The 26,526-nt window shown below is 44.7% G+C and overlaps 1 protein-coding gene across 7 annotated transcripts in view; it reads right to left on the bottom strand.

The window, feature by feature from the left end:
• TENM2 (teneurin transmembrane protein 2) overlaps positions 1-26,526 on the bottom strand; it is a 3,863,575-nt gene that overhangs the window by 265,849 nt on the left and 3,571,200 nt on the right. For all 7 annotated transcript variants that reach the window (XM_069654289.1, XM_069654288.1, XM_069654292.1 and 4 more), the window contains one exon: positions 21,046-21,192. In XM_069654289.1, coding sequence (XP_069510390.1) covers positions 21,046-21,192 — 147 coding nt within the window. The remainder of the gene's footprint in view (positions 1-21,045; positions 21,193-26,526) is intronic.

Raw genomic sequence — 26,526 nt, 5'->3', positions numbered from 1 at the left:
ATGTGCGCTATACAAATCCAAATAAATAAATAAATAAATTACAAAGAAAACACAATGGTTGCGCAAAGTGGCTAAGTATCCCGCTTTCCTTGCTACATGGTATTCGGAAAAGGCAACCCCGGGGCTCTTTGCACAACACATACAGACAAGACACAGCTATGAGGAGCAGTCAGATTTTAAATGCCAATTACCCGAGACATAGCAAAGATCCCCATCAGCCGTGAAGCCACTGGGGCAATGCTTCATAGTACCAGGGCATTATGGGTATTGGCACTCAGGAGCTCATGAAACCCCTTCGTCTGTTTGGCATCAAAGACTCCCGCTGAGGCGGACTCTTGTTGCAGGCAGCGGAACAATGCGATGTTCTGCTGTACACCGAAACACACGCATTATATTAAATGTCACAGGGCTATTTCATTGTCTGATCTCATGCCTCACACTGCCAAAAAAGCACAATGTGTCTTGATGTCTATTGATCAGGAACACACTGAGCCACAATTCTCCATTTCAATGACCAAAAAATGAAAGATGATGGACACCACCGACCTAGCCGCAGATTTTGGTTCTCTAAAGTCCTGTCCATAGAATTCTATAGTTACAAATTCTTAAAAGGCACAGCGAAATGACCCTGGGCTCGTCAAGGGGGCGTGGCCTAACAGCAGGGGTCGCCTGCTGGCTCATTAGGCCACGCTCTTTGACGCCCGGCTCAATGGCAGCCTTTTGTATAGATCAGCACCCTCTCCCCACTGGGGGAGTGGGTGGGGATCGCTGCATTTATTTTCTATAGGCTTACCTGGCAGGGGACAGCGCCTCGCTTATTCAGCCTTAATAGTGGAGCTGCACCTCACCAGCTGGAGAGGGGCAGCGTCACCATTATTTTATTTATTAACATTTATATAGTGCACATCAGCCCTGAGGCATCGTGGCGCTGTTACATTAACAGTTCTGGTTACAGTGGAGCACAGAATAGGCATAGAAAACATATTCAGTTACAGTCGGATAGTTTATGCATACTTAGTTACAGTAGTGTCAGAGGCGTTCAGTAGTTAGCAGCGGTGTGGTCACTTAAATAGTTAATTTTGAGGCCTTTACGGAAAGTAGTGAGGGTGGTTTAGGCTCGAAGGGCGTTGGGCAGGGCATTCCATAGTTTGGGAACTAGGTAGGGGAAACATACCTACCTTAGTATGGATGAGGCCGCTGGAAGCGGAAGCCTTTTTCCTAAAGACTGAAACTCGCGCAAATGCACAGGAGTTTCAGGATTTAGAAAACAAGGCCTCGCGTTTCTCTCTGTAATTGTGGCACCGACCGACGGGCATATCTTGCTTGAAGGGATGCCTTGCAGGTGCGGCGCCACCCTCATGGATGAAAGGCATTTTTTTCTGAAGCCTGAAGCTCTCGACACGAGCGAGAGCTTCAGGCTTTAGAAAGAAATCCTTGTCATGTAGTGGCTGGGGCTGTCAGTGAAGATTAGTGAGCCCTGGCAGGGCCCCGCCTCAAAACGAGATTTCCGAGCCTGCCGGGGCTCGGCCCCAGCTGACCCCAGCCCACTTAAAGCCCTGGTTACAATATTTCAGAACAGAGGCTGGCCAATAATGCCCCATTGCAAGTTTTTATCAGCGGTAAATAGCATTGAGGCAAATAAGACGAATGCATAAAAAGACTGGAACCTGGTGCTAAATCATTACCAATGACCAGATCCTATTAAGTATCTTAGTAGCTACCTAACTGGTAACTACTGTAAGTCCTTCTCTGAGCCAAACACACCTGCCAAACGTGCCCTCAGGCAAGCTCATGAAAGACGGTGACTTGCTTTAAGCAGCGGGGCAAAAGCTTGCTTAGTCTCGATTTTCTGCCAGGATGGCACCAGTGAAAGTCTGGCATCTCAATGTTTCTGACTTTTTAGGATACACCTATGTGTCCGAATGATTACTACAGGGACATTTAGCTTTTGGCGGCCAAACGTTCACACCAAGTTCTGCAGTTGATCCTAGGGTGTCAGTCCTTCCTATCACCGTGATGACATAGAATTGACAAGTTTGGATTATCTACCCACTAATAACAAACTTGAGCTAGGTTTAGATAGTCAGGAGATGGGATATTCTTGCCATTAATGAGAGGGTAAACTGCACCTTGCAGCAACGAAACACAACCTGCCCAAAGACTGTGTGATGACCACTTCAAAACGAACGCACTAAATATACAGGAAATCACCAAATCAGCAACAGGGAACGGAAGTAGCAATCAAATCCAGCACAATGACATCCATCCCACAACCCCGGCTGATGAACAGTGTTTAACCAGATATCTGAAACAGACTTCAAAATATTGGTGACACTTAGCAACAGAGCCAGCTCTCGGATGAAACCTTGCTCCCCAGGGAACTCCAAAGGGATCTGCAAAAAGTAAACACCAGCCTTCTATGTTTGCAAAGTAATGAACTGCTCGCTTGAAACAAGAATCACACCAACAGCTCTCAAGACTGCATGCATCAAACCACGTGTGAACAGCATAACTGGAGTCACAGAACACCCTCCAACTTTCGTGCTATCTCAAACATCTCGGATCCAGCCACTATCCTAGAGAGCTACATAGCCACATTTTAGAATGTGTGGAGTATAGCTTGATCGCTGACAAGTTGGTATTCCTCCTATGAGAAGTACTAGATATGCACTAACTTCCATCTTTTTCACCCTCAAATCAAATAAAAATAATTGGCACATGCCACGTTTGGTTTTCAAATGATTACAGCAGCTATGGACCTGACACCATTCACGATACATACATGATAATCGGGTACAAAGGCATTGACCTGACAAATTCACATAGACGCATTTACAGTTAATAGGACCTTTTTTTTCTAGTAAGACAGTGTTATGGTCAAGCCTAAAGTGCAAACCTGAGACCAAAAACTGGTGGGTATTTGCTCACACAATGGACGTCAGTTACGGGTCACCAGGGGTCGCAACTCTGACCCCTGCGCTCTCCTTTGCTACCCATGTGGACTCCCTTGCTACCCCTAAAAAAACTTTTAAAAAAACTCTTTTTTTTCATCGAGACTCCTGGGCTGTGGCCAGCAGCATGTGGCCCTTTGTTTCTGGAGTGTCTGGTTTTCTGATAGCTATAGCAGTAAGATAGCTCAGTGGGTTGAGCGCTCGCTGCTGCAATGTGTGTGTGAGTTGCAGGCTCGACTCCCGTCCAGGTCAACTCAGCCTTTTATCCTGCTGAGGTTGATAAATGAGTAATAACACAGGGTAGGTAATTCTGTATGTATATTTGTTCTATATAAGCGCTTAAATATAAGTGCTATTTAGTACCCGGCGAGGGCGCAATCAGAATGAAACAAACATTCCGATTTGCCCACGCCGAGGCATTACCTGGCCGGGATTCCATGGCCATTGTATCCGGCGGGGGGCGTGGCAGCCACTCAGCCAATGAGGAGGCTCAAAGCGGTGCCCCCCCCGCTCCGAGCCTTCCCATGGCTGAGAGGCTGCCTTCGCCCCCTTCCGGGAACTCAGGGAAGGTTTTTTTTGTTTGTTTTCCCTTTCCTCCCTCCTCCCTGCCCTCCCTGCCCCACTTACCTTCTGCCTTCTTAGTCCCTGGTGGGGGACAATGGCAGCCTCCAGCCGTGTGGAGGCTCGGAGCGGGGCCATCCCCGCTCCGTGCCTCCACACGGCTGGAAGCTTCCATCGTCCCCTGCCGGGGACACAGGTACATATTCTTTGCCCCTCCCTCGCCCCTCCCATCTTCATCCCTCCCTACCCCACTTACCTTTGTCTCCTTTTTTTTTCGGGAGCGGACTCGCTGGGAACACTTCTGTTTCCAGAGCGCCCGCTCCCGTTGGCCACCATAGAAAGGGAAAACGGACTCAGTTTTCCCTTTCCCGGCGGTCATTTTCTTGGTCTTTTTTCGGGACAGAAAGAAAATGCTTTTAGTGCCCCGGTCACGGAAATCTTGTGGGTTGGGGTACTAAAAGCAATATTACCCAAGCGGCGGGGCATTACTGATTCAAGTAATGCCCCGGGGCCTTCGTTAAGGCCTTCGCTTTGCTCGGACCTATAACTATGGGCCACGGGGCATTACCTGAGTCGGTAATGCCCCCGCCACTCGGGTCATATTGCTTAAATAATAATATAGAATTATCATTTGGCCTTGGACATCTGCTTGTATTCACAGTAATTTGGTAATATGGGTCTACACGCACTGATATTAACGATCCATATGGTGATCCATTCTTGTATGAAATGTATATCACTTTACAGTGATATCATAAACATATTTTTTGTAGTGTACTTAGAAACAATGCTCTGTGATGCCACGTACTGTTTTGTCAAGGGCTGAAAGGTCTCGTTCCATCGTCTCCCGTGATGTCACTTTGAGGTGGGGTCAAATGACATCATTTCCTGTGATGTTATCACAGGTCAAGGGTCATGTGATTTCACTTCCGCTACCCCTGGCATTTTGGTGAAATGACATCCCTGACTTACATCACGCCAATTGCCCTTCACTGAAGATATGGAGTGGGCACTCTAACCATGGAAGGCCACCACAACTTCCCTGAAAACCAATATCTTCAAGGGAATCATTTGTCCAGATCACCATACACCACAACTCTAGAAGACGAACAAATCACAAAGCAGAAATTTCTAGCACAATTTCTATAAAGTCACCCAGGGGTCCCTTACAAGTCTACAATAAGGATTTTACCACATTCTTCAGGCAGTCAGAAAAATTGGCCCATGAGAAAGTACCATACAATGCTAAAATCCCGCTGGGTAGTCACATGAAAACTACAAGAATGGTGCAGGGGCTTATGGCAAAGACCAAAGGAGTCAAACATGGAGGGACGTAAAATGCCTTCTACTATGAATCTCCATTGTAGCCGCCAAGCCCTGCTTAGGACTAGTGGCCCCCACACGCTGCAGAACCTTCCATGGGAGAAAGCAAGGCTTGCATGAGGAACCATATCAAAGAATAATGGCGGCCATGGCCTACGCCAGCATCTAATGGCCATGGCCACCATGACCCTGCAGAGAATCTCCATTTCTCTTGCAGCGATGCATGTTCGTGTCACATGATTTGATAAAGATCCCCTTCTGCAACCTGCCTTTTCAGACAATGCTCCAAAGTTGAGTCACTGCATGGCCACAAAAAGGCATGGGACTGATGTTAGACTTTTTGGACACGTATTTTCAAATGATGAGATGTATGTTCGCCACAAAGCAGTTCCGAACAAGACAAAATGCAAGCTCTTAAAATATGGGAACATGACAGAGCGCAACAGCTTTGTTAGCTAGTTTGTTGAGAAACCTGGCTGCTCTAGTTTTTGTACATGTAATACTTTCTTAAGAATATGGAGAAGGATTCTTGCCTTTCCTATTCACTACTTTACTGTCGTTGATGGTGCTTTCACTGTTCTTAACTGAATTATGCTATTTTGCAGCATAATGATGTTTAAAAAGCTTTTCAGAGTCAAACCTGTCCCCACTGCTACATTATCCACAGTGGAAAATAGAATAGATCTGCAATGATGACAGCATGTAAACACATCACTGATGCTCAGCTGATGGGTCCCAGACAACATTGTGAATTCTAAACATTATCCCTTTGTACAAAAACACGCAGCCAGGCCGCTGCAACTAATACACATACACTACTGTTAACGACAGGAAGAGACGAGGCAAACGTTTCTATCAGTCTGGTGTTGGTGGATGTGACAGGCGAGCAATCCTGTTATTCAGACAAAAGCGAAGTCCACAAATAGTTGTTGTCTTCAATCTTTACATGAAATAGTATATTAAATATTGATGTTATGGATTTTACTGGAATTAAATGTGACCTGTGTTATTTTTTCTTGCTGCAAGCACAATGACAGGTTAACACCGAGCCGCGCGTTTATTTTGAACCAACAAATGTTGCTCTTCTTTGAAATCTCACATTTGCAACAAAGAGCAAGAAGGACCCCCCAGAACATCATTGAGGGGATGTGCTAATACCTTCTGACAATAGGCACAGTTGCCCCCGCGCCCACAAGATGTGACAACACTTGTTGCGGTGGACTAGCAGCAAATGAGAGCAGGGCCTTTCTGGAGTCTCAATTTAGTGTGCTCTGCCGACAGCAAGTGGAGCAGACAAGGGGCCAGAGACGGAAATAATATATTAAGACAACACAGCAAGCTTAGTGTATTTCTACACTAAAGGATGCGAGGATGGTGAACCGATAACAGAATTATCTTAGGATGTGAGGGCAGGGAACCGACAACAGTATTATCTCAGGATGTGAGGATGTTGAACTGACAACAGCATCATCTCAGGATGTGAGGATGTTGAACTGACAACAGCATTATCTCAGAATTTGAGGATGTTGAACTGACAACAGCATTATCTCAGGATGTGAGGATGGGGATCCGAAAACAGTATTATCTCAGAATTTGAGGATGTTGAACTGACAACAGCATTATCTCAGGATGTGAGGATGTTGAACTGACAACAGCATTATCTCAGGATGTGAGGATGGGGATCCGACAACAGTATTATCTCAGATTTTGAGGATGTTGAACTGACAACAGCATTATCTCAGGATGTGAGGATGTTGAACTGACAACAGCATTATCTCAGGATGTGAGGATGTTGAACTGACAACAGCATTATCTCAGGATGTGAGGATGTTCAACTGAGAACAGCATTATCTGAGGATGTGAGGATGTTGAACTGAGAACAGCATTATCTCAGGATGTGAGGATGGGGAACCGACAACAGCATTATCTCAGGATGTGAGGATGGGGAACCGACAACAGTATTATCTCAGATTTTGAGGATGTTCAACTGAGAACAGCATTATCTGAGGATGTGAGGATGGGGAACCGACAACAGCATTATCTCAGGATGTGAGGATGGGGAACCGACAACAGTATTATCTCAGATTTTGAGGATGTTGAACTGACAACAGCATTATCTCAGGATGTGAGGATGTTGAACTGACAACAGCATTAACTCAGGATGTGAGGATGTTCAACTGAGAACAGCATTATCTGAGGATGTGAGGATGGGGAACCGACAACAGCATTATCTCAGGATGTGAGGATGGGGAACCGACAACAGTATTATCTCAGATTTTGAGGATGTTGAACTGACAACAGCATTAACTCAGGATGTGAGGATGTTCAACTGAGAACAGCATTATCTGAGGATGTGAGGATGGGGAACCGAAAACAGCATTATCTCAGGATGTGAGGATGGGGAACCGACAACAGTATTATCTCAGATTTTGAGGATGTTGAACTGACAACAGCATTATCTCAGGATGTGAGGATGTTGAACTGGCAACAGCATTATCTCAGGATGTGAGGATGTTGAACTGACAACAGCATTATCTCAGGATGTGAGGATGTTCAACTGAGAACAGCATTATCTGAGGATGTGAGGATGTTGAACTGAGAACAGCATTATCTCAGGATGTGAGGATGGGGAACCGACAACAGCATTATCTCAGGATGTGAGGATGGGGAACCGACAACAGTATTATCTCAGATTTTGAGGATGTTCAACTGAGAACAGCATTATCTGAGGATGTGAGGATGGGGAACCGACAACAGCATTATCTCAGGATGTGAGGATGGGGAACCGACAACAGTATTATCTCAGATTTTGAGGATGTTGAACTGACAACAGCATTATCTCAGGATGTGAGGATGTTGAACTGACAACAGCATTAACTCAGGATGTGAGGATGTTCAACTGAGAACAGCATTATCTGAGGATGTGAGGATGGGGAACCGACAACAGCATTATCTCAGGATGTGAGAATGGGGAACCGACAACAGTATTATCTCAGATTTTGAGGATGTTGAACTGACAACAGCATTATCTCAGGATGTGAGGATGTTGAACTGACAACAGCATTATCTCAGGATGTGAGGATGGGGAACCGACAACAGCATTATCTCAGGATGTGAGGATGGGGAACCGACAGCAGCATTATCTCAGGATGTGAGGATGGGGAACCGACAGCAGCATTATCTCAGGATGTGAGGATGGGGAACCGACAGCAGCATTATCTCAGGATGCGAGGATGTTGAACTGACAGCAGCATTATCTCAGGATGCGAGGATGTTGAACCGACAGCAGCATTATCTCAGGATGCGAGGATGTTGAACTGACAGCAGCATTATCTCCTATAAATGTCTTTCTCTGTATAGGGAAGGACATGTATATTATTTATCTTTGGCCACATCCTCCACCAGCTAATAAACTGGATCGTAAAGTGTGACAGACAGCACAACAATCACACCAAATCACAGCGACCGTACAAGGGCTTTTTTATCTTCTCTCTCTGTCGGCCCATCCCCCTCTCTCTCTTTCTCTCTCTCTCTTTCTTGTCTTGTCATAACCTTCCTTCCCAACCCAGGTGTAACCACCACCGGTTAGTGCTTCTGAACATTGAACCCTACTCTCTAAATATGGGCTCGTGCTCGAGATGATTAAATCAATACTGGCTAAAGTAAACTCCCTCGCATACTTCTTTACTGTCCCCATTCTATCCAGTTTTTAGTGACCCTACAGGATTTGTGATGCTCCTCGTCCAGTCTATACTAGTACCCCTCCTACCAGCACTTGCCTTTGGGCACACTTCCCTGACTAGCCTGCATCTAGTCCACCCCATCCCCCCACTAGCTGACCCTTACCCTTTTCTCCCCCTGGGACTTGCCCTCCTGGACCCCCTCACCACTTAGCTAGCCTTTGCCTAGCTGGCCGTTACCTACAGGGTCAGTCCGCCACCTCGGGGCATATCGCCATTAGCACTGTGCACTGTGCTACACGGGTGCTAATTGGTTTATTTTTAAAAATAAATGGAAACATTGAAAGTATTTTCGCACGAAACAACTATACCAACATTCCCACTATGGAATAGGAAGGCGGGGCTCCCTATGGAGCACCTCTTCCATTTCCATGACAGCAGAGGGACTGGGGCAGGGAAAGGGGAAAACAGGGTCAGTTGAGGGGAGATGGTGGCGGGTGAATCGGCCATCAGGCGGCTCGGAACGCAGGCTTTCACTAGCAGTGTCAGCCCGTGTTCTGTGCTTCCTGATTGACTGGCTCCCCCCACCCGCCCCGCCCAGTGTGCTAATGAACGACAATGTCACGTACCCGATGTATTCTTTACAGACAGCCTCATGATGGGGCTGTGCTACCAACAAGGCTGTCTTTCTAGCGTGCATAGGCAATATTGCGTAGTTATCTCAGTGATTCCTATCCAGGCAGTCCCTGGAGCATTCAGGATAGTGTCAGACAGACAAACAAGGAGAGCTGCTGCTCTGTTATAGTGCAAACATCCACATACATCGTTATCTTCCAGGTACACCCAGTGGTGTTCAAACACACACATTGGCTCAACAGAGTTTTGCAGATGTGTGTCTTAATCCGACTTATCATTGCCCTAACAGCTCAAAAGACTAATTACAATAGGATGAGCACAGCAGCACAGAAATATTTGGATAAACTGTTTATAACATAAACTAAAGATGCTAGCCAATCATCTAGGACCAGGGTACCGAACCATTGCAAGTGCAATCATCAGTAGGACAAACATCACTGAAGTGCCCAACATCTTATTTCGATGCAAGGACTGGGAACAGAGCAAACCTTGTCCCGAAGGAGCAATGCATTAAAACATATTTTTTTGATCTAGAGCACCATTTGCCCAAGTATCACTTTCACCAACTCAAAGTTTTTTCGTAATACCACCAGTAATGTCTGATAAATGATGTAGGGGGAAAAAAAACGTTTAGAAGTAGGAAATATCGACTTGCTTCTTTTTTCCTCTATCACACAACCTTTTCTGTTTTTCTCTAAAATAAAATGCAACAAGTCTGTTATTTTTTCCCAGTGCTCTAGTTGTGCACCAAACCATGTGAACTCTAGGCCAGGGCTCAGCCCCCCCCCCCCGTCTCTTGCATTGCAAGTACAGCATGATGAGACGGCGCCTAACACATACATTCCAAAATTCAAATGTTAGTCTGTTTTTCCATATTTCCCACATTCAAGTTTTTTTTTTTTTTTTTTAATGAGATGCAGTGGCTTCACATTTTGTATTCTCGCAGCATATTTTCTCCTCTTCATTAGCTTACAAAGGAAACTTCAGTTTAATTTGGAAAATCGGCCTAAGGAAGAGACTCTAGTGGTCCAGAAAGTTTGCATCTAAAACATTCATTAGCCTAATCAACTCTACCCAACTGTCGGTTGATACAAAAGAAATGCAGGCTAGTAAATGATCTGGGAACTCACGCAGCACTGTCACATAATGTAAAATAATCCCTTTCATTGTCACTGGGTTGAACTTGTAGATTTTTCTTCTCTGTAAATATTCGTGCCTAATTATTCCGGAGATGAGGCCAGGCCTCTGCAAGAGAAGCGAGCCAACCAGTGCATTCATTGAGTGGCTTCACTATGCTTGTAATTGACGACGCAACTCTGTCGCCGGTTGCAAACGATGCCCTTTAAGTCCTCAAATGAATCTAATAGATAGTCCATAAGAAATGTTGCTTCTGAAAGCGCTGGCAAATGAAATAATCCGCCTAGTGCACGGGGACTGCCACGGTATACGTCAGAGGCTGTCTAAAGCTGGGTGACCTCAATTTACGTACACAGTACCCGCCTGAAATGTTGGCAAACCTCTAATATGAGAAGACGGGCAAACATTATGGATTGATTGCCACAAAATGGAAAAAAGAAAGTTATTGCTGTATTAGTGCTAGCACATACATACATGGTACAATGGGGGTCATTCCGAGTAGGGCGGTAAGGGTTAGCGGTCACCGGTAACGAGACCGGTGCCGTTAAACCCTTACCGCCCTATTCCGAGTTCCCTTTGCGGGTTGGTACTTAACGCCTGCTTTTTGCAGGCGTTAAAAAACCAACCCGCAAAGGGACCTAGGAGTTAATTACGGCACCGTAATTTACGGTGCCGTAATTAGCGCCTTCCCCATTCCCATTATGCCCTATGGGAAGGGCCCATGGTGAATGGGGAATTACTGCCCCCGCCAACCTTGGAATGGGGTGGTAATTATGCCATTCACCATGGCGGAGTTGGAAAAATACCGGCGTCAGCCATGGCGCTAATAGCGCCATGGTTAACGCAAGGGTCGGAATGAGGCCCAATGACTCTCTAACATGCACTCAGCATTCTCTACTAAAAGACGTTTTCTAGATATTAAGGGGCTGACCAAGTTAAATTGTGAGGGTCACGTAATGGTGAAACGATTCCCTGTTCCTGGTGAGCCACTGGCAATGCAAACATCTCATAATAAAATTACTATATGTAATGTACATATGCTACTGCATGGCCATTTCTAAGGAGATGCGTGCTTAGTAGGGTCAAGGTTAGGCTGGCAATTTATCAACTTAGGCTCTGCACATGAATCGGAAAAGGTGGGTCTACACAATTTGCAAGGTCATGTGCCACTTACATATAGATATCAGGGACGATGACACCCTTCTCTTTTCAGGCATTGTGGGCTTCCTGGTGACTTCAAACCTTCTTTTCAGTCTGAACTGAATGAAGGATGTCTGGTTTACTGTACTCCATGACTCAACCGGTTGAAAATCCATTTGAGTAGTCGGGTCAATGGATGTAGCCATCAAACATTGCTAGAGTGGGGTTTCAGGGGTCTGGCTTGGCCTACACACCCTCCTTGTTTCTACCGCCACATTATCCTCCGATTACTATAATCTCCCTGAGATGTTCTCATTCTTCCTCCCAACATGTGGCCCTGCCTAAGGCCAATCAAGCCCAGCAGAACCTTCCTGCTCTGTCTAAGAGTTGATTCTCCTTCTTTATCTCAGTCTCTACCTGATGTTCCTCTCACAGCTTCCACCTCTTGGGTTGGTTTCCTTGGCCTGCCTGTTCTGGCCTATCTTCCCACTGTTATTACTTATAAGCCACCTCCTTCCCTTGGGGTAACCTCCTCTTGGATGTCACCTTCTCACCACGATGTTACACCTATAACCTCCTCAGTACCGCCTTCACTACCACCTTCAATTTTACCTCCACATTGTGTCATTCCTTTCACTGTTTTTCCCTCTTTCCTAGTCTATGTCAATTCCAGCCTCCACTGGTATTGCCTCCATGTTCCATTTCATGCCCTTCTTACATCATGATTACTATCACCACCTCTTAATTTCCACTCCTGTGTGATGTCACCACTTCCTCCTGCAACTTTTCCTCTCCTGATGTTACCACCTCATTTGTCACTCCCTTCATTTTCACCACCCTTCCTGTCATTTCCACGTCCCTGTCGCTACCACCTCATCCTTCATCTGTTTCTCTCCCACCACCATATTCTGTCCACTCTCACTCACTGATATCACCATCTACTCCATGGCCTTCCCAACCACATATGTCTTATAATTGGATGAGAGTAGTGTACCTTCGTGAGTGTACCTGGGGCTGATTTTGGCTCACTGAGCTGGACAAAGACTAGGAGCCTCATTCCGAGATTGGAGGCAGCCATGGCGTTATTAGCTATTAGCGCCATGGCTGCCTCCAATACCGGGTCCGGATCCGGTCTGGTTGGATGGGGACTAACCGGGTCATTCCGACCCTGGAGGACCCGGTAAGTCCCCATTCAACCAGCCATTCCCCATTTCCATTGAGCCCAATAGGGCTCAATGGGAATGGGGAAGGTGGTCATTACGGGCCTGCTAATAGCAGGCCCATGATTAGCGCCCTGGTCCCTTAGCGGGATCCGTAAAAGACGTGTGGTCAGACCACACGTCCTTTACGGTTCCTGCTAAGGAACCTTGGAATTGGGCAGTAAGGGATTACCGGCATCGGTCTCCTTACCGATGCCCAGTATCCCTTACCGCCCAACTCATAATGACCCCCTAGATCTGCCCTGTCTCCATGCCGAATGGTTGTTTTCCTCTCTTGTACTGTTTGTTCTGAGTTTAAGGCTTCACTAAATCCAGTGTCTGAATTAGAAGGAAACATAGGTAAACTTTCTAAACACACTGGGCCTCATTTCGAAGAGCGGTGGAGGTACCATATGTCTAATGTTATATTCCAGCCATGGGGATAGGATGTGTTGCAGAATTTGAAGACCCTATGTGACTACTAGGTATTGGCTAGAGAGTGAGCTCACACACAGTTAGGTTTTGTCCCAAAAATAACCCAGAAGAGCCGATGGAGACAGCACGGATAACAGCAGAAATCTGGGAAGAAGGGAATGAAGAAACAGAGGTAGAGCCTTACAATTTCAAAATATATTATTGTAGATACCCACCTTTTCAGACGCATGAAAAGGTACAGGTAAACCGGTTATGGGCTAATAGTGTACTCTTAGATTCAGGAAGTCAGAGCCAAAGTCCTATGTCCTGAGGATATACACGATAGTCAACACATATAAGTAACCTGTGTACATGGGGTTGTGGAGATCTATCCTGAAGTACCCTTGTCCCTGAAAGTAGGAAACCATCTCAACATGATGAAAACAGTAGTAGCATCTGGTTTACCAGAAGAGGTACTCATAGGCATAGACTTTCCAACTTTTAGGGAACAACTAACACATTTTAGGAGTCAAAGTCTGAATCCTCTTAATCTCTCTTACGTTTCTGGGAACCCTCCATCAAACTCTCAGACACCCCCATATGGAACTGGAGAGAGGTCATGTCTCCAAGCCCTGTGAGAACAAAACCAAATACTCGTTTACTAGGAACAAAAAGTTACATGCAAAAAGTCGCTGAGGAAGCCAAGACCATTGGATGAAGGTTATGTGTCAACTCGAGGGTATTCATACATTCTCCCCACGGGGAGCACCCCAGGAAGCTAGGGTTGCAATCTCACTCTGCAACACACTCACTATTGGTAGAGGCAAGTTGGACTTCACTGGGAGAGACTCCCCCTTTCGGGACAAGGACTTCCATTCCTGTGAGGAACTCCCTGGGGCCCTCCATATAGTGGCCTATATAGAACTATATAATACAGCAAATCATTACAAGTTTCATGACTTGGACAAAGATAAATTGTATGTATACAATTATCAAAGAGAAACAGAAGCTGTCCTTTAAATCACAATCTCCAATGTACTGCACTGAGTATGTCGAAAAGAGAGGAGATGCAAAGGGGAGGCAGAGAAAGAGAGGAAGGTAGAGAGACACAGGGGAAGCCCACTACATCGAACACACCTGTAGTAGGCAGAGTTCATGCGGACGGCAAAGTCTGCAAAGTTCAGAATTGCTACAAGCTGAAGCAGGGCACACTGGAAGCCACAATGTCAGAGAACCAGGGTGCCAAAATTGCTGGACCAGAGAGCTTAGTGGTGGCATGACCACAAAGTAATTGTGGTGGGAAGGCTGTCCTGTCAATGGTGATACTATCTCTGAGAGGAAGCATTGAACAAACGGATTACACACAACTGCATCAAGAAGCCAAACAGAGACAGAAATGCACATGAAGCAGACATTGTGTAAAGAAAACCGATAGAAGGGCAAGATCCCAAGTACCTATGGGCATCAGAAACGTTCCCCTAAAATACTGAAGGTAATGGGTAGAACAGGATTACCAGGAAACCCAAAGGGAAGCGTCATAGAAGTAATGAATCTGGTCCCAGTACAAATGATGCAAGTGTGGAAAACAAAATGATAAAGATGAACTATATTTAATGTGGTAATGAGAAATACAATGGAACATTGCTAAATACACAAAGATCACAAAGATTGAAGGGAATAACATGGAGAGTTTATACCTTGGGAAAAGGGGATGACACCCAATATCCAAGAGACAGAGAGTGTAACACAACGATGAGAGACACCAGGGAACTAAAGACAAGATAGGTCCCTAAAATAAACCTTGTACCAGAAAGACGACATTGGGAAAAAGGAACCATAAGCCGTTGGACAGTAAAAACCCCAGAGAAAAGGACACACTACAAGTACATTCAGAATCAGATAATAAAGAGAGAAAGATTCTGACAAGAGCAAGGAAGATCCCTAAGATTTTATCAGAATCTTATATTAAAATTGCCCATAGACAGATTGTGTGCTAGGGTTAGTTTCTATTATTTAATTTATTATTTTTAGAAACCATGGATACAACCAACATCTCTTCTTCCTTAGAATGGGGGTCGGAAGCCTTGTGTCTGGGCTAGTAAAGGAATTCGGGTATATAATGAATGACCACTTGTGTCATTCCTCTTGGGATGGGTTGTTAAATTGTCCTATGTAGGGATCCCCTTGTATACACATCCTACACAATGCACATTGCCTATTTGCTACACATCCACCCTGAAGGGGTATTTTTTGTCAGGCTCTGAGCACTGAAAGGCCGCCTAATATCATGCAAAAACACCATGTTCACCTAATTTGGCGCATGTTGCATGCTTCACTTTTCCTTTCCCATATTTACTTTCTCTAGATCAGTGTGGGAAGCTATAGTAGCGCAAATCCACATGTGTCACTTTTGGGACTCACACGTTAACGCCCTTTCTTTCTACCTGCCCATAGTTCCCTCGACCTCTGCAAGGCAAAGCCAGAATTAGGGAAGGCACCAATGTCAATTATTTCCTTTTTTCCTTGAAGAGGCTCTTTCTCCCTATATTTTTCTTAGAGTTCAGAAGTGCTAAACTGTCTCTTACAAATGTACAGCATACGACTTGATTATCCCTGCCAGTGCGCGTTGTGGGGAAATACAGCATTTACCTGGATTTGACTGTGATCGTGACATCTATACACCACAGTTCTGTAAGGCTTCAGAGAGGTCCCATGCCTTCCAGACCCATCATTTCTTAAGCGTGATAGGAACATTGGCAAGAAGAAGAGGGAGTGTGTGTGGCAACGCTAAACCAATAAATAATGCTGATGCTTTGTTTCTTCTTTACTGAGACCAGGGTCTTTTCTACGTGAACCTACCTATGTATAGCAGATATCTTTTGGGAGTTAGCTCCAGGTGCTCCATAGGGATTCTTTGAGAGCACCAATCTGATTCAGGAAACAGTTCTTTTCTGTGTTCAAAGTTTGGGTGGGTTCATACTATCTAGTAATCTAGCTCAGGGCTGCCATTATTAGACGATGTCATTGGTTCTCCCAAGGCAAGAAAGCAAGGAAGCTTAAACCAATATGTCTTCCAAGTTCAATACAAAAATCCACATTAAAAAAAATATATATATATATATGTGAAGTATGTGCCAGGAAAGAATTATCATTAACACCTGGTGACTTGGTGAAAACTCCATTAAGTACATGGCTTTGATTCTTTGATAACAGTCCAACGTTCTTTCAGGTTTGTCCAATTCGAGGCCTCAAGGGCTGGGAACATGTCTTATTTTCGGGATACGCCTCCTTAATTGTCATGAGCTAAATTTCCATACAATGATTCTAAATGTATGCACATTTTGTTCTCATGAATATTAATGACCTGACCACCCTCCCAGGCCTGGCGTTGGACCACCCAATTTCAATCAAGGACCCCCTAAAGGTAGCCTCAAGCAGTGTAGAATTCCACACCTAAAATATAGCTTCTTGGCTGTGCTCTGATCTGGATTTGTCATTCGCTGACTCAAAAACACTGAGCCTCGCTTCTGCACCAACTCAACCAAAGTCTAAGCCCCATTTTCAGATCTATAGTGACGTGAAAAGATAGTGGCATACCAGCAAAGGCACTGTTCAGGCAAAAATGTGCTTAGGCATTGTTGACATTTTATGTTTTTTTTCTTCAAATTTGCACTTTATCTCCAAGCAATTTTAATACATTTTCTGCATCATCTTAGTTTTGTGTCCATCAGGGCCTCGAGGATGGCCCAGGAGCAACGCCATTGTCTTGGAAGCAAGACAGCGCAGAGCAACACAAGTTTGAACACCGGTCCCGCGCCTACAGGCTTGTCTCCGGTATTAAGCACATTATAAAAGATGAATTAATTAATCATTGTTATTAGCCTTTTCATTAGTGTGTTCTTTTAATGATGTTTAGTGCACATTTGCATTTGCCGTGTTATTATGCTCATGAATGTATGGTCTTTTATGCCTCAGGATGTTTTTCTTCTAGACGGAAGTGCATTTACTGACACAAGATGTCGCATCTCTTCTGAAGAGGAAGCTTTGTGCTCAGCCCGCTAACACAATCGGTACACAACCTTACTTTAAAAAAAAGCTCTTGGGCCATTTATAAGTCATCCATAAAAAAAGTAATTGTTGTGAGAATAATCTGCCCTTCACAATCCATGAAGGCCTAGAAATCAATCACTGAGGACAAAAGCAAAACTTCTCTGCGCGAGGAGCTACGGATTTGAACCACATAGCACTGATAAACTTGAGCACAATATGCAAGGTCCACAGTTACATCCGAGGATCAAGCACACTGAACACAACATGGTTGTCTTGCAAGACCAGAAACGATGCACAGCGGTGACCCAATGACCTACTTTCATTGAAACCTTAAGAACTGTACCCAGGCATGAAGCCAACCAGAGCTTAGATACAAATAGTTTACCCCATATATGAACAGCCTGTTGGCCGACTGAAATTGGTACAGTGGCTCTCCGTGATGCCCGCCAACAGCTTAGTGCTCTGAGTGCCACCTTCCTTGAATCCCGAAAGGATAGACACATCATTCGGCATTTTGGATTCAATAAAATGATAAACATTGCATTGACAGTGACCTTTACTCCTAAATCAACAAGATACATATTTGCCTACAGCAGATGAATACTAATGATTGTGTTATCAATGATGGCAAGTGTCATAGACGGATGGTTTCCTTTATGTTTTCTGGGGTTGCGAGATATGTTGAGTTGAATGATTGCGCAGTAGGATGACGCTAGGCAAAATCTCTTTTACTAAAGCTTAGATGAAGACATACCTCGCGGTGAACATTCAGAAGGACTACTAAAGACTGATTGCAAATCATTCCGATATCTTGATTGGGAATTCACAGATCTCTGTGGACCTGTACTCATCCCCATCTTGAACCCCCTAAAAGAGACCCGAAAGAATTCGGCTGGGCACTTATGGCAACTGTATCCCCAGACCTCGGAGGACAACCAGGCCAGCAATTCTAATTTTGGTGTGGAACTATGTGGCGGTGACAGCACCCGTATGTCATGAGGACAGCTGACTCGCTATTTTTTCTCACCAATGGTAGAAGTAGAATTTGATTTGAAATGTTTCTCAACAAATGTTGATTGATTTTCAGAGCATCCTTGATTTAGGATGTCATGGTAAATGAACTTGTGATGGATGCAACATCGCTATGAAAACGAAGAAGGACAGGTTTGCGTTTTCATTGGCGATGGTGGTGGGTTGCAGCAGTTAACCTTTCTCATGCCAGAGCCCACTGTATTCAATCATGCCTCAACAAACAAGTAAAACGAGAGACGTTCAGTGGCAGCTTCACGAATTACAGTTCTTCTCCGGAGCTCATCCACTGATGCTACTAAAAAGCGAGAGCTCTTTAATAGCCTCAAAATATCATCACCGACCGCAGGGAAAAGGCAGTTTGTTGATGCAGATGATCAATGGTGTTTCAGGTTATTTGGGGATGTGTAAAGCCAAATCTGAAACCCTTGTTTTCAATTAGTATTTGTGCATTTAGTTTTGCAAACTAAAATCCTTTTTCATTATTGTTTATCTCAAGCAACTGGAAACACATTCATGCAGGTTTTGGGTTCTTTGGACGGGCACTTTAAAGTGAATAGAAGATGACATCTCGCTGAGAAAGACACCTCCTGCAGCTTGTCTTATTGATTTCCAGAAGTTGCGCTATGACAGGGCGCAACAGGGTGTTCGCCCGCCACGACTCGTGATGCAGATAATGGTTTAGAAGGGTCGGATTCACGAAAAAGGCCCAAAGGGCGCTAGAAGCTGGATTGTCTGTCAAGTGTGCTCTATCGTGTGGCTCCCACATTTCTAATGAGATACAAAGTGGCCTCTAGCGTGGAGATTGCTGTCATGCATTGTGGCTTTGCCAGCTGGAAAGCTCATCTTGTACATGCCTTGGCTCTAAGGAGCTGCTAGAAGGTCCACTAGCTCTAGGATGTCCCCTGTGGGGTTCCTGTCTGCATTGTTAAGAATGGAAAAGGGAATGTGAGGAGGACATTACATCTGAAAGATTGCGAACCGATGACTAGCGCCACAATCCAAATATGATGTACTGATCTGCCGTACAAGGTATCCTGCATACATGCTCCCTACTGCCAAACGTAAAGAACTGGAGGACTGAATCACACGCCGATCGGGCCAAGAGCAGTAGGAGCACAGGCCACATGTTATGCCGCTGAACAAAGGAGATGACTAGCCCCACAATCCAAATATGATGTGCTGATCTGCCGTGCAAGGGATCCTGAATACATGCTCCCTACTGCCAAACTTGAAGAACCGGAGAATTGAATCACACACTGATCGGGCCAAGAGCACCAGGAGCACAGGCCATGTGCTATGCCGCTGAACAAAGGAGACGACTAGCGCCACAATCCAAATATGATGTACTGATCTGCCGTGCAAGGGATCCTGAATACGTGCTCCCTACTGCCAAACGTAAAGAACTGGAGGACTGAATCACACGCCGATCGGGCCAAGAGCTGTAGGAGCACAGGCCATGTGCTATGCCGCTGAACAAAGGAGATGAACAAATCTGCAAATATAAAGTAGGCAGAGGATAGGTGGCTGGGTAGCAGCTAATATGGCTCTTCGGCCGGAGAAAATTCATAAGTCAAGCCTAGCTAACCACTTCCCTTGTGTTCCACCTCATGCCGTATGATGACTAACATGGGTAGAAGAAACGTGACTGTGAAACAACAGTGGCAACATTGGCAAGAGAAATAGAAAGGGCCTCTTAAAAACTGCATAAAATGATTGAAACGTAATCAGCGTGCTTGTTGCGACGTGGTCCAGTCACCCATACATGATTAAATCAATGAAACAACTTCACAGAGGTCGGCCACAAGCACCTACATTTTAGAGAAAGAGGCATATGAATTCAAACCTCTTTCTTCTCACTGACACAGTCTCTTCCCACCCAATTCTAGCCATATATTGGTGTAATAACTTGAAATAATCTGAAAATGTAGTGGACTTTACACATTAAGCATCCTTCTATCAGACCAGTATGCACACTATTCCCAGCAAACCCATCCGGTTGACTTCTATCTTGCAAAAGGGCCTCCAAAAAACAATGTCCAATAGTCATTCTAGCATCCTGGCACATTTCATAGCAGACTCCCTGGCAACTACCCAGAACATAGCCCTTGGGCGTACCAATTTTTCCATATAACATCGAGAATTACCCAACACACTTTTTTTCATTTATTTTATTTTGACATTTATACAGCGCACAAAAACCTTAAAACTGGATAGTACTCCATTCAACTGAAAAAAAAACCCTACTGATGCAGATGACCTAAATATTTATAAGCCCTTACCGCCCTCTCTATAGTGGCTGAAGTAGTAGATGATTCAGTTTCCTTGCAACTTAACAAATGCATAATGATCAAAGCATGCTTCAATCCACCACCAATCCACCTGCTTAAATGATGAAGACTGAGCTCCTAATACTAGGCAACACATCCAACCTCAACAAACTGAGCTCGAACTATACCTTTGCAATGCACGAACTATACCTTTGCAATGCAATGCTTTGTATTTGGGGGCAAGCAAATACATCATCAATAAAATCAAGATCCTTAAATATTGCCCATGGTCAATGTATTGTAAGAAGCACCACAGACGACGTTATACAATGTTACACATGCCAGCAAGCGATATAGGCAAAGGCAAGGAGCAGCAAACTGGACATTGACAGGGTACACATAGATATCAGCATGAATGATGCTTATTGATTCCAGATCTACTGTGGCTTGCACTGACAGCATTCTCACTTTTCATGTGATGCACTGCGGTTTAACAGCCTGACTTCTGTAGTGGTTCGTACACCTCTGCTTCCCTCCCCATCAGCATTCCCCTTAAGTATCAGAGTGGTTGGTCTGTGGTAAAATGACTCATATCCAAAGAGCATATATAAGGCTCTGTTCTTTGGGGACTGGGAATTGGAAGACTTTTGCTCACCTCCCTCGTTATCCTTGTTATCAGCGCAGGAGGTTTCCATGGCAACATTGCATCCGGACCCTCTCCAGCCGGTCTGGCAGATACACTGCCAGCTGTTCTGACCGAGTGCGCATCTCCCATTGCCATTGCACAAATCAGGGCATCCATCTGGTTAAAAGAAAGGAAGAAGATAAGCAAAAGAGACACTGACCCAGACAACGAACGAGAGGTCCACGATAGTGAAAAACATGCACATCAAAATATCCAGAGAATCCACGCTGCGCCTCCAGTGATACACAATCACAAGAGGAAGCAATGGAATAACGTTTTTTCAATAAATATATACATATATATATATATAGCGAAGCCCAAACATGCACATATGACTTTTCCTCTATATTTCTCGATAACATTTGGGGAGGTGGCAGCCATTTTGAATGCTGCCATACAATACTGCCCATCGTTATCTCTTTCAGCAAGCATCAGGTTTCTGTGTTGTTTATTGTTGGAACGAGTGCATGTGCAAGCCTTCTGAATCCTGATTATGGCGTGGACACAGCTTGCGAAATTCATAAAAAGTGTGTTGTTGTGGTTTCAAATGTAAGAGTAACAGTCGTATCCTTTGAATTCCCTGACACACTTTACAGGTATGAAATGTAAAATGTGTAATCTGCCATGACCAGAGGGTATACATTAAGCTCAATTAGATAACAATGTGAGCAGAGGCAGGACAGATATTAGGGTGATGCAGTTGAACCTTTAGGAATTGTAGACAGCATATACAATACCAGAGGCACTCATATTTCCTTTATATGAGGGGCAGCATGTGAAGGATTCCCTGCTACTCTTTCCTGGGGTCCCATTGAAGAGCCAGGCACCATGAAACCTCACATCAACTAAATACCATTAACAGAAGTGGGATCTTAATACTCACAGTGTTCCGTCCCAAAGTGCACAGGGAGGAAAATCAACACCTGACTTTGCATATGGTTCAGGCTTTAACATTGTAGAACGATGGACGTGTTGCTAAATTTGGAATAGATGTCCAACACACCCTGCATCACAGAGCAGGTTCTTGGACTAACAGCCAAATGTCCCAGAGAGATGTGCCAACCTGCAACCCCGAACAGGTTTGTGAACACCCGGTAGAGTTTAACCACTAGAATACAATTACCAAACAAGGGATTCAAGGCCGAAGGTTGCTGAGTTGTGGGTCTGATGAGGATGGGTTTCCTGTTAGATTCTAGCCTGATCAGGCTGTTAAAAAACACCAAAACACTACTTGGGAAAGAAACAAGCTTGGCCCGAGAGGATAGCTCAGGGGCAACACGCTCATCTTGGAAACATTACAGCACCAAGCAGCATGGGTTTGATATTCAATGCTGTGCTTAGAGGTTGTAGTTTGGCCGGAAGCACATTATAAAAACAAGTAATTTCTTTTGAACTCAACCTCCCTATTTAGCCCTTGAAACTAGCTAGACACTGGAATCCAAGATGGCCGACGGGGTCTAATGAAGGCTTGCTCTGGGCCCCTTTTAGTCAGAAGAGCCCAGGAGAATATTCATAACTGGGAACCAATCACAGATGTGGTTAATTAATTTGGAGACACATGTGCAGTCTAGGAGCATGAACCACCTCGCTATATAAACTCAGGTTCCCAGTCATTTCATCTAGGAGTTTGGAGGAGCGGGTTTGCACGCAGAGCTGTAGTAAGAATTTGAGAGGAGATTGGTGACCAAAAAAAGCATACAGATGAGGTTGGAGGATAAGTCGGAGCCTAGAGGAGGGGCCGGGTGAGGAGGACAAAAGAAAGCGGTTAGGGGATTAGAGACCAAAGGGGTCAAAGGAGGTGGTCAGAATATTGGAGGTTGATGGACGAGAACACCAGAAAGAGAGAAGGCTGTGAAGAGATAGTGGGTTGGTGGAGGGGAGCATCAGAAGTGGGAGTTCGGATATAGAGATGAGGTTGGTGGAAGAGAACATCAGAGTGAGGAAGATGGAAAAAGGGAGGAGGTTGGTGGAAGAGGAAACATATAAAGGAGTCTAGAAAGAGAGATGAGGTTGTCAGAAAAGAATGAAAGAAGGAGGATGTTGGAATAAGTCATGAGGTTGGTGGAAGTGAACAACAGAAGGACGTGTTTGGAAACAGAGAGAAGGTTGGTGGAAGAGAGCCACAGGGTGGGGGGAAGATCTGGAGATTTACGTAACACCATAGGATGTCACTGGAATGGGCAAGAACACTGGCAGAACATCAAAGGAGTTGGAGGAGACTGTTTGGAATTACATATGGTGAGTTGAGGGACTCTTCTCTGCACCTTTGCCTGTCAGCAGATGGTCACCTTCCAAAAGTGCCTGGAGACCTGTTGGAAAGACAAAGAGGAATAGAGGGAGAACAAGAAATCATCCAGAGCACACAACTAAGAGGAGGGGTTCAAGGACCCCAAAAGCCAGATATGGACATTGAGACAAGAAGGGTTCAGCAATGCCATAGACCTGCACTGTGTAATGATTGAGAACCACTCATGAGAGAGAAGAAGGGCTCAGAATCCCACAATGAATATTGAAGACTGAGAACTATTTGGGAACCCCACAAATTGCCAATGAACGAAGACTCTGCACATCTATCTCTCAGGCGAGAGAACGGTTAGTGACTGTGTACCAGAGCCTGGCCCTGTGACGAGCCAACCCTGCAGGATGATATCTTGGGAATTGAGGTGGATTGCTTCACTCACTTTTATTTATTTCCATCTACCTTGTGCAAAATCCAAACCAAAGTTACGTTTAAAATGGTTCTTGGGTCTTGAACACATCTTGATCCATTGTCAGTGTATTAAATTGTAAATGTACAGTTTATAAGAACTGATATCAGCACAGATCTGACCTAAGAACAAGAGTGGCACACTCTGACAGCAACATGTTATGGCTCTTCACCTATACCTGTGGAATCACAAGATAGTGCTTATTCACAATCCCCTTCTTGACTGTATCCTAACAAGGATTGGTGAAATAACAGCAGCGTCCAGGTCTGGACCTCAAAACCCAAATCCATTCTATGTACTCATTATATCCACACAAAACATATTGAAATTCACTCCAGAGCTATTCAGATAGTCAGTGGTTTTTGTGAAAACTTGTTGCATGGCTTATCCCTAGGACTGGGCATGGGCACACTGAATGCGACTTGACCCCGGTGCCTACAGCGTTCTATTTCCAACCAACAGTCAGGATACGAAAGAAGCAATGTTAAAATCATTAACACACAGCAGTGGCATGGGGGCAGATTGAAAGAGTGCTTGAGCAATACATAAATGACAGATTTGTGACCAGGTTGGCGCAAAAGCAGGCCCCTTACTCACAGATGGGACCGATCTGGTGTGTGAAAGCCAGGTGGCACATGAAAGAGCTATGCTCCTTGGCGATCCAACTAAAACATATCATTTAACAATACTATAACAGTTCTATATAGAAAGTCTTTATGCTTTAAGCGAGTGGAACTACGTTGCAATAATAGTTGACATTATTAACAAACTCAATGGTGCTCAATGTTTCAGCTACAGAAACGAAAAGTCAACCCTGCAGGGTTTCAGATCTATGGCTCTAGGGGCACATGGATATCTAATGCACGCTCTTGACTTGCTGAGCTATCAAGCCAAGTACCTGGAGAGAGCTCAATAAGAAGTAATCAGTAGGCTCTCTGAATGCAGGTGGTTGGACGATTAGGAATTTGATGCATGGATGTTGCCTTTTGATTTCCCCAGAAATTCTCCCACCGCATATATGTGAAAAAGGAATCAAGCGAATCTAAGGAGACCAAGCCCTCCTCATGTCGAAAAAGTGCATTTCACAGTACATTTTTCAGAAGGAATTCAGGCAAACACTAAACCTATATTCTTCAATGTAGAAATAAAACTATTTTTCACAACAAAATACCTCCATCTTACCCTGGAGAAAAAATTGCTTCAATGATATTGGTACCGTGGCCACATCTGTGGAAATGGAGTGCAGTGTGTGTCGAAGAGGCAGGGAGAAGGGCGAGCAGAAATGATAGACATACATGGAGCTCATAGGCCTGTCACCTCTGTGAACACTTAATAAAAAGCAGATGTTCACCGAGGTATCCACCAAGAAAGAGCACTCTCATTAATAGGGGACCCAGACTTCCCCCGCTTGAACAACCACCATGGAAATACACCGCCACTGGAGGAGCCCTGCTGAGGATGCATAGAAAACATGAAAATAAAGGAGAGAAAGCAAGACCGGCAGGGGGACTAGAGGATGGTGAAATGGTGGGAACCATGCGAGTAAGACAAGACCGGCAGAACGACTGTTGAGTGATGGCAAGAAAGTCACGTGTGCCGTGAAAAGTCGACCCTGATCCATGTGCTTCATCGTTACTTAGAGATTACTTTCAGTAAATTCTGTTTTTTTACTCATCCCACTATTCCATGCTCTGTGCTAAATGACACTGACAATGCGTTCTGCGGCCAGGCTCGGATTGGGTTATAGGGCAATAGGGCAATGCCCGAACCAAAAACGGAAAATGCTGGTGTCGGTCCGTTTTTTTGTTCAAAGTGGGCCACTTCTTTGGCTCATGTGGGTCAGTTTGATGAGTTACTTCACCATGCGAATAGTAGTTGTGACCAATGTTACTGAATAAATATTCTTCAAAATGTGCATTTTATCCAAAACCTCCCCCGTTGGGTGCTACTCTTTCTGTCACAAAAGGAATGAATTGCCATTTGCAACTGTGGGCCACTTTTTCATTGGTGCCCAAGACAATGTTGTGCCATAGTCCGACTCTGATTGCAGCCTGCAAAACACACTGGTAGTTTGAATGATAACATGTTTTCCCATAATTAGATAACTTTTGTAACCCAGATAGGATATTCATGTCTGAAAATGTGAACGTAAGTGGTAATCATAGCCCTTTACTCTTCATGCACATTGTCCTGCTTGCTTCCCCCCCCCAATTTACAACCTGGTACACTTGCCCCAATACAACCTGGTACACTTGATACTGTCCATGGTAAGGTTCGTATCATATCCAAACTGTGCATGACCCTTACAGGGGGTTGGTGGTTGGTCGAGTCTGGAGGTGAGGCACTGTCCCCAGCAAAGTATTTCAGCAGATATGGGCGAGGCTAAGTCAGAACAGGTGAGTTTAAATGCATTTAAGGAAAAGGATCTGATCATATACATGACGTAGTTCAGGTGAAGTGTCTTCCATAGTTTAGAAGCTTTGATAGTTCTGATCTTCCATAGATTCTGGATCCTGGCTAGTGGGTGATGATCAAAGTGTACTTATATGGGGCTCTATGAGTTTTGAGATACATACCATTTTTGTTGCTCTTTTAGGTAGAGGCGAGCAGTACCATATAAGGCTTTGTGCAAACTTGTCAAAAGCTTGACAGAGATTCGAGCCAGTGGATCGCTCGAAGAGTTAGAGATTAGTGCGGGTGTCTTGGCAAGTTCTTGATGGTATGGGCAGTGTTATTTTGTAGC

Source organism: Ambystoma mexicanum, chromosome 3q, assembly GCF_040938575.1.
Source record: "Ambystoma mexicanum isolate Mex_15411 chromosome 3q, UKY_AmexF1_1, whole genome shotgun sequence".
In the NCBI taxonomy this organism is placed as follows: Eukaryota; Metazoa; Chordata; class Amphibia; order Caudata; family Ambystomatidae; genus Ambystoma; species Ambystoma mexicanum.
The sequence above is the reverse complement of the archived record's forward strand: the minus strand, read 5'-3'. Positions and strand labels throughout refer to the sequence as shown.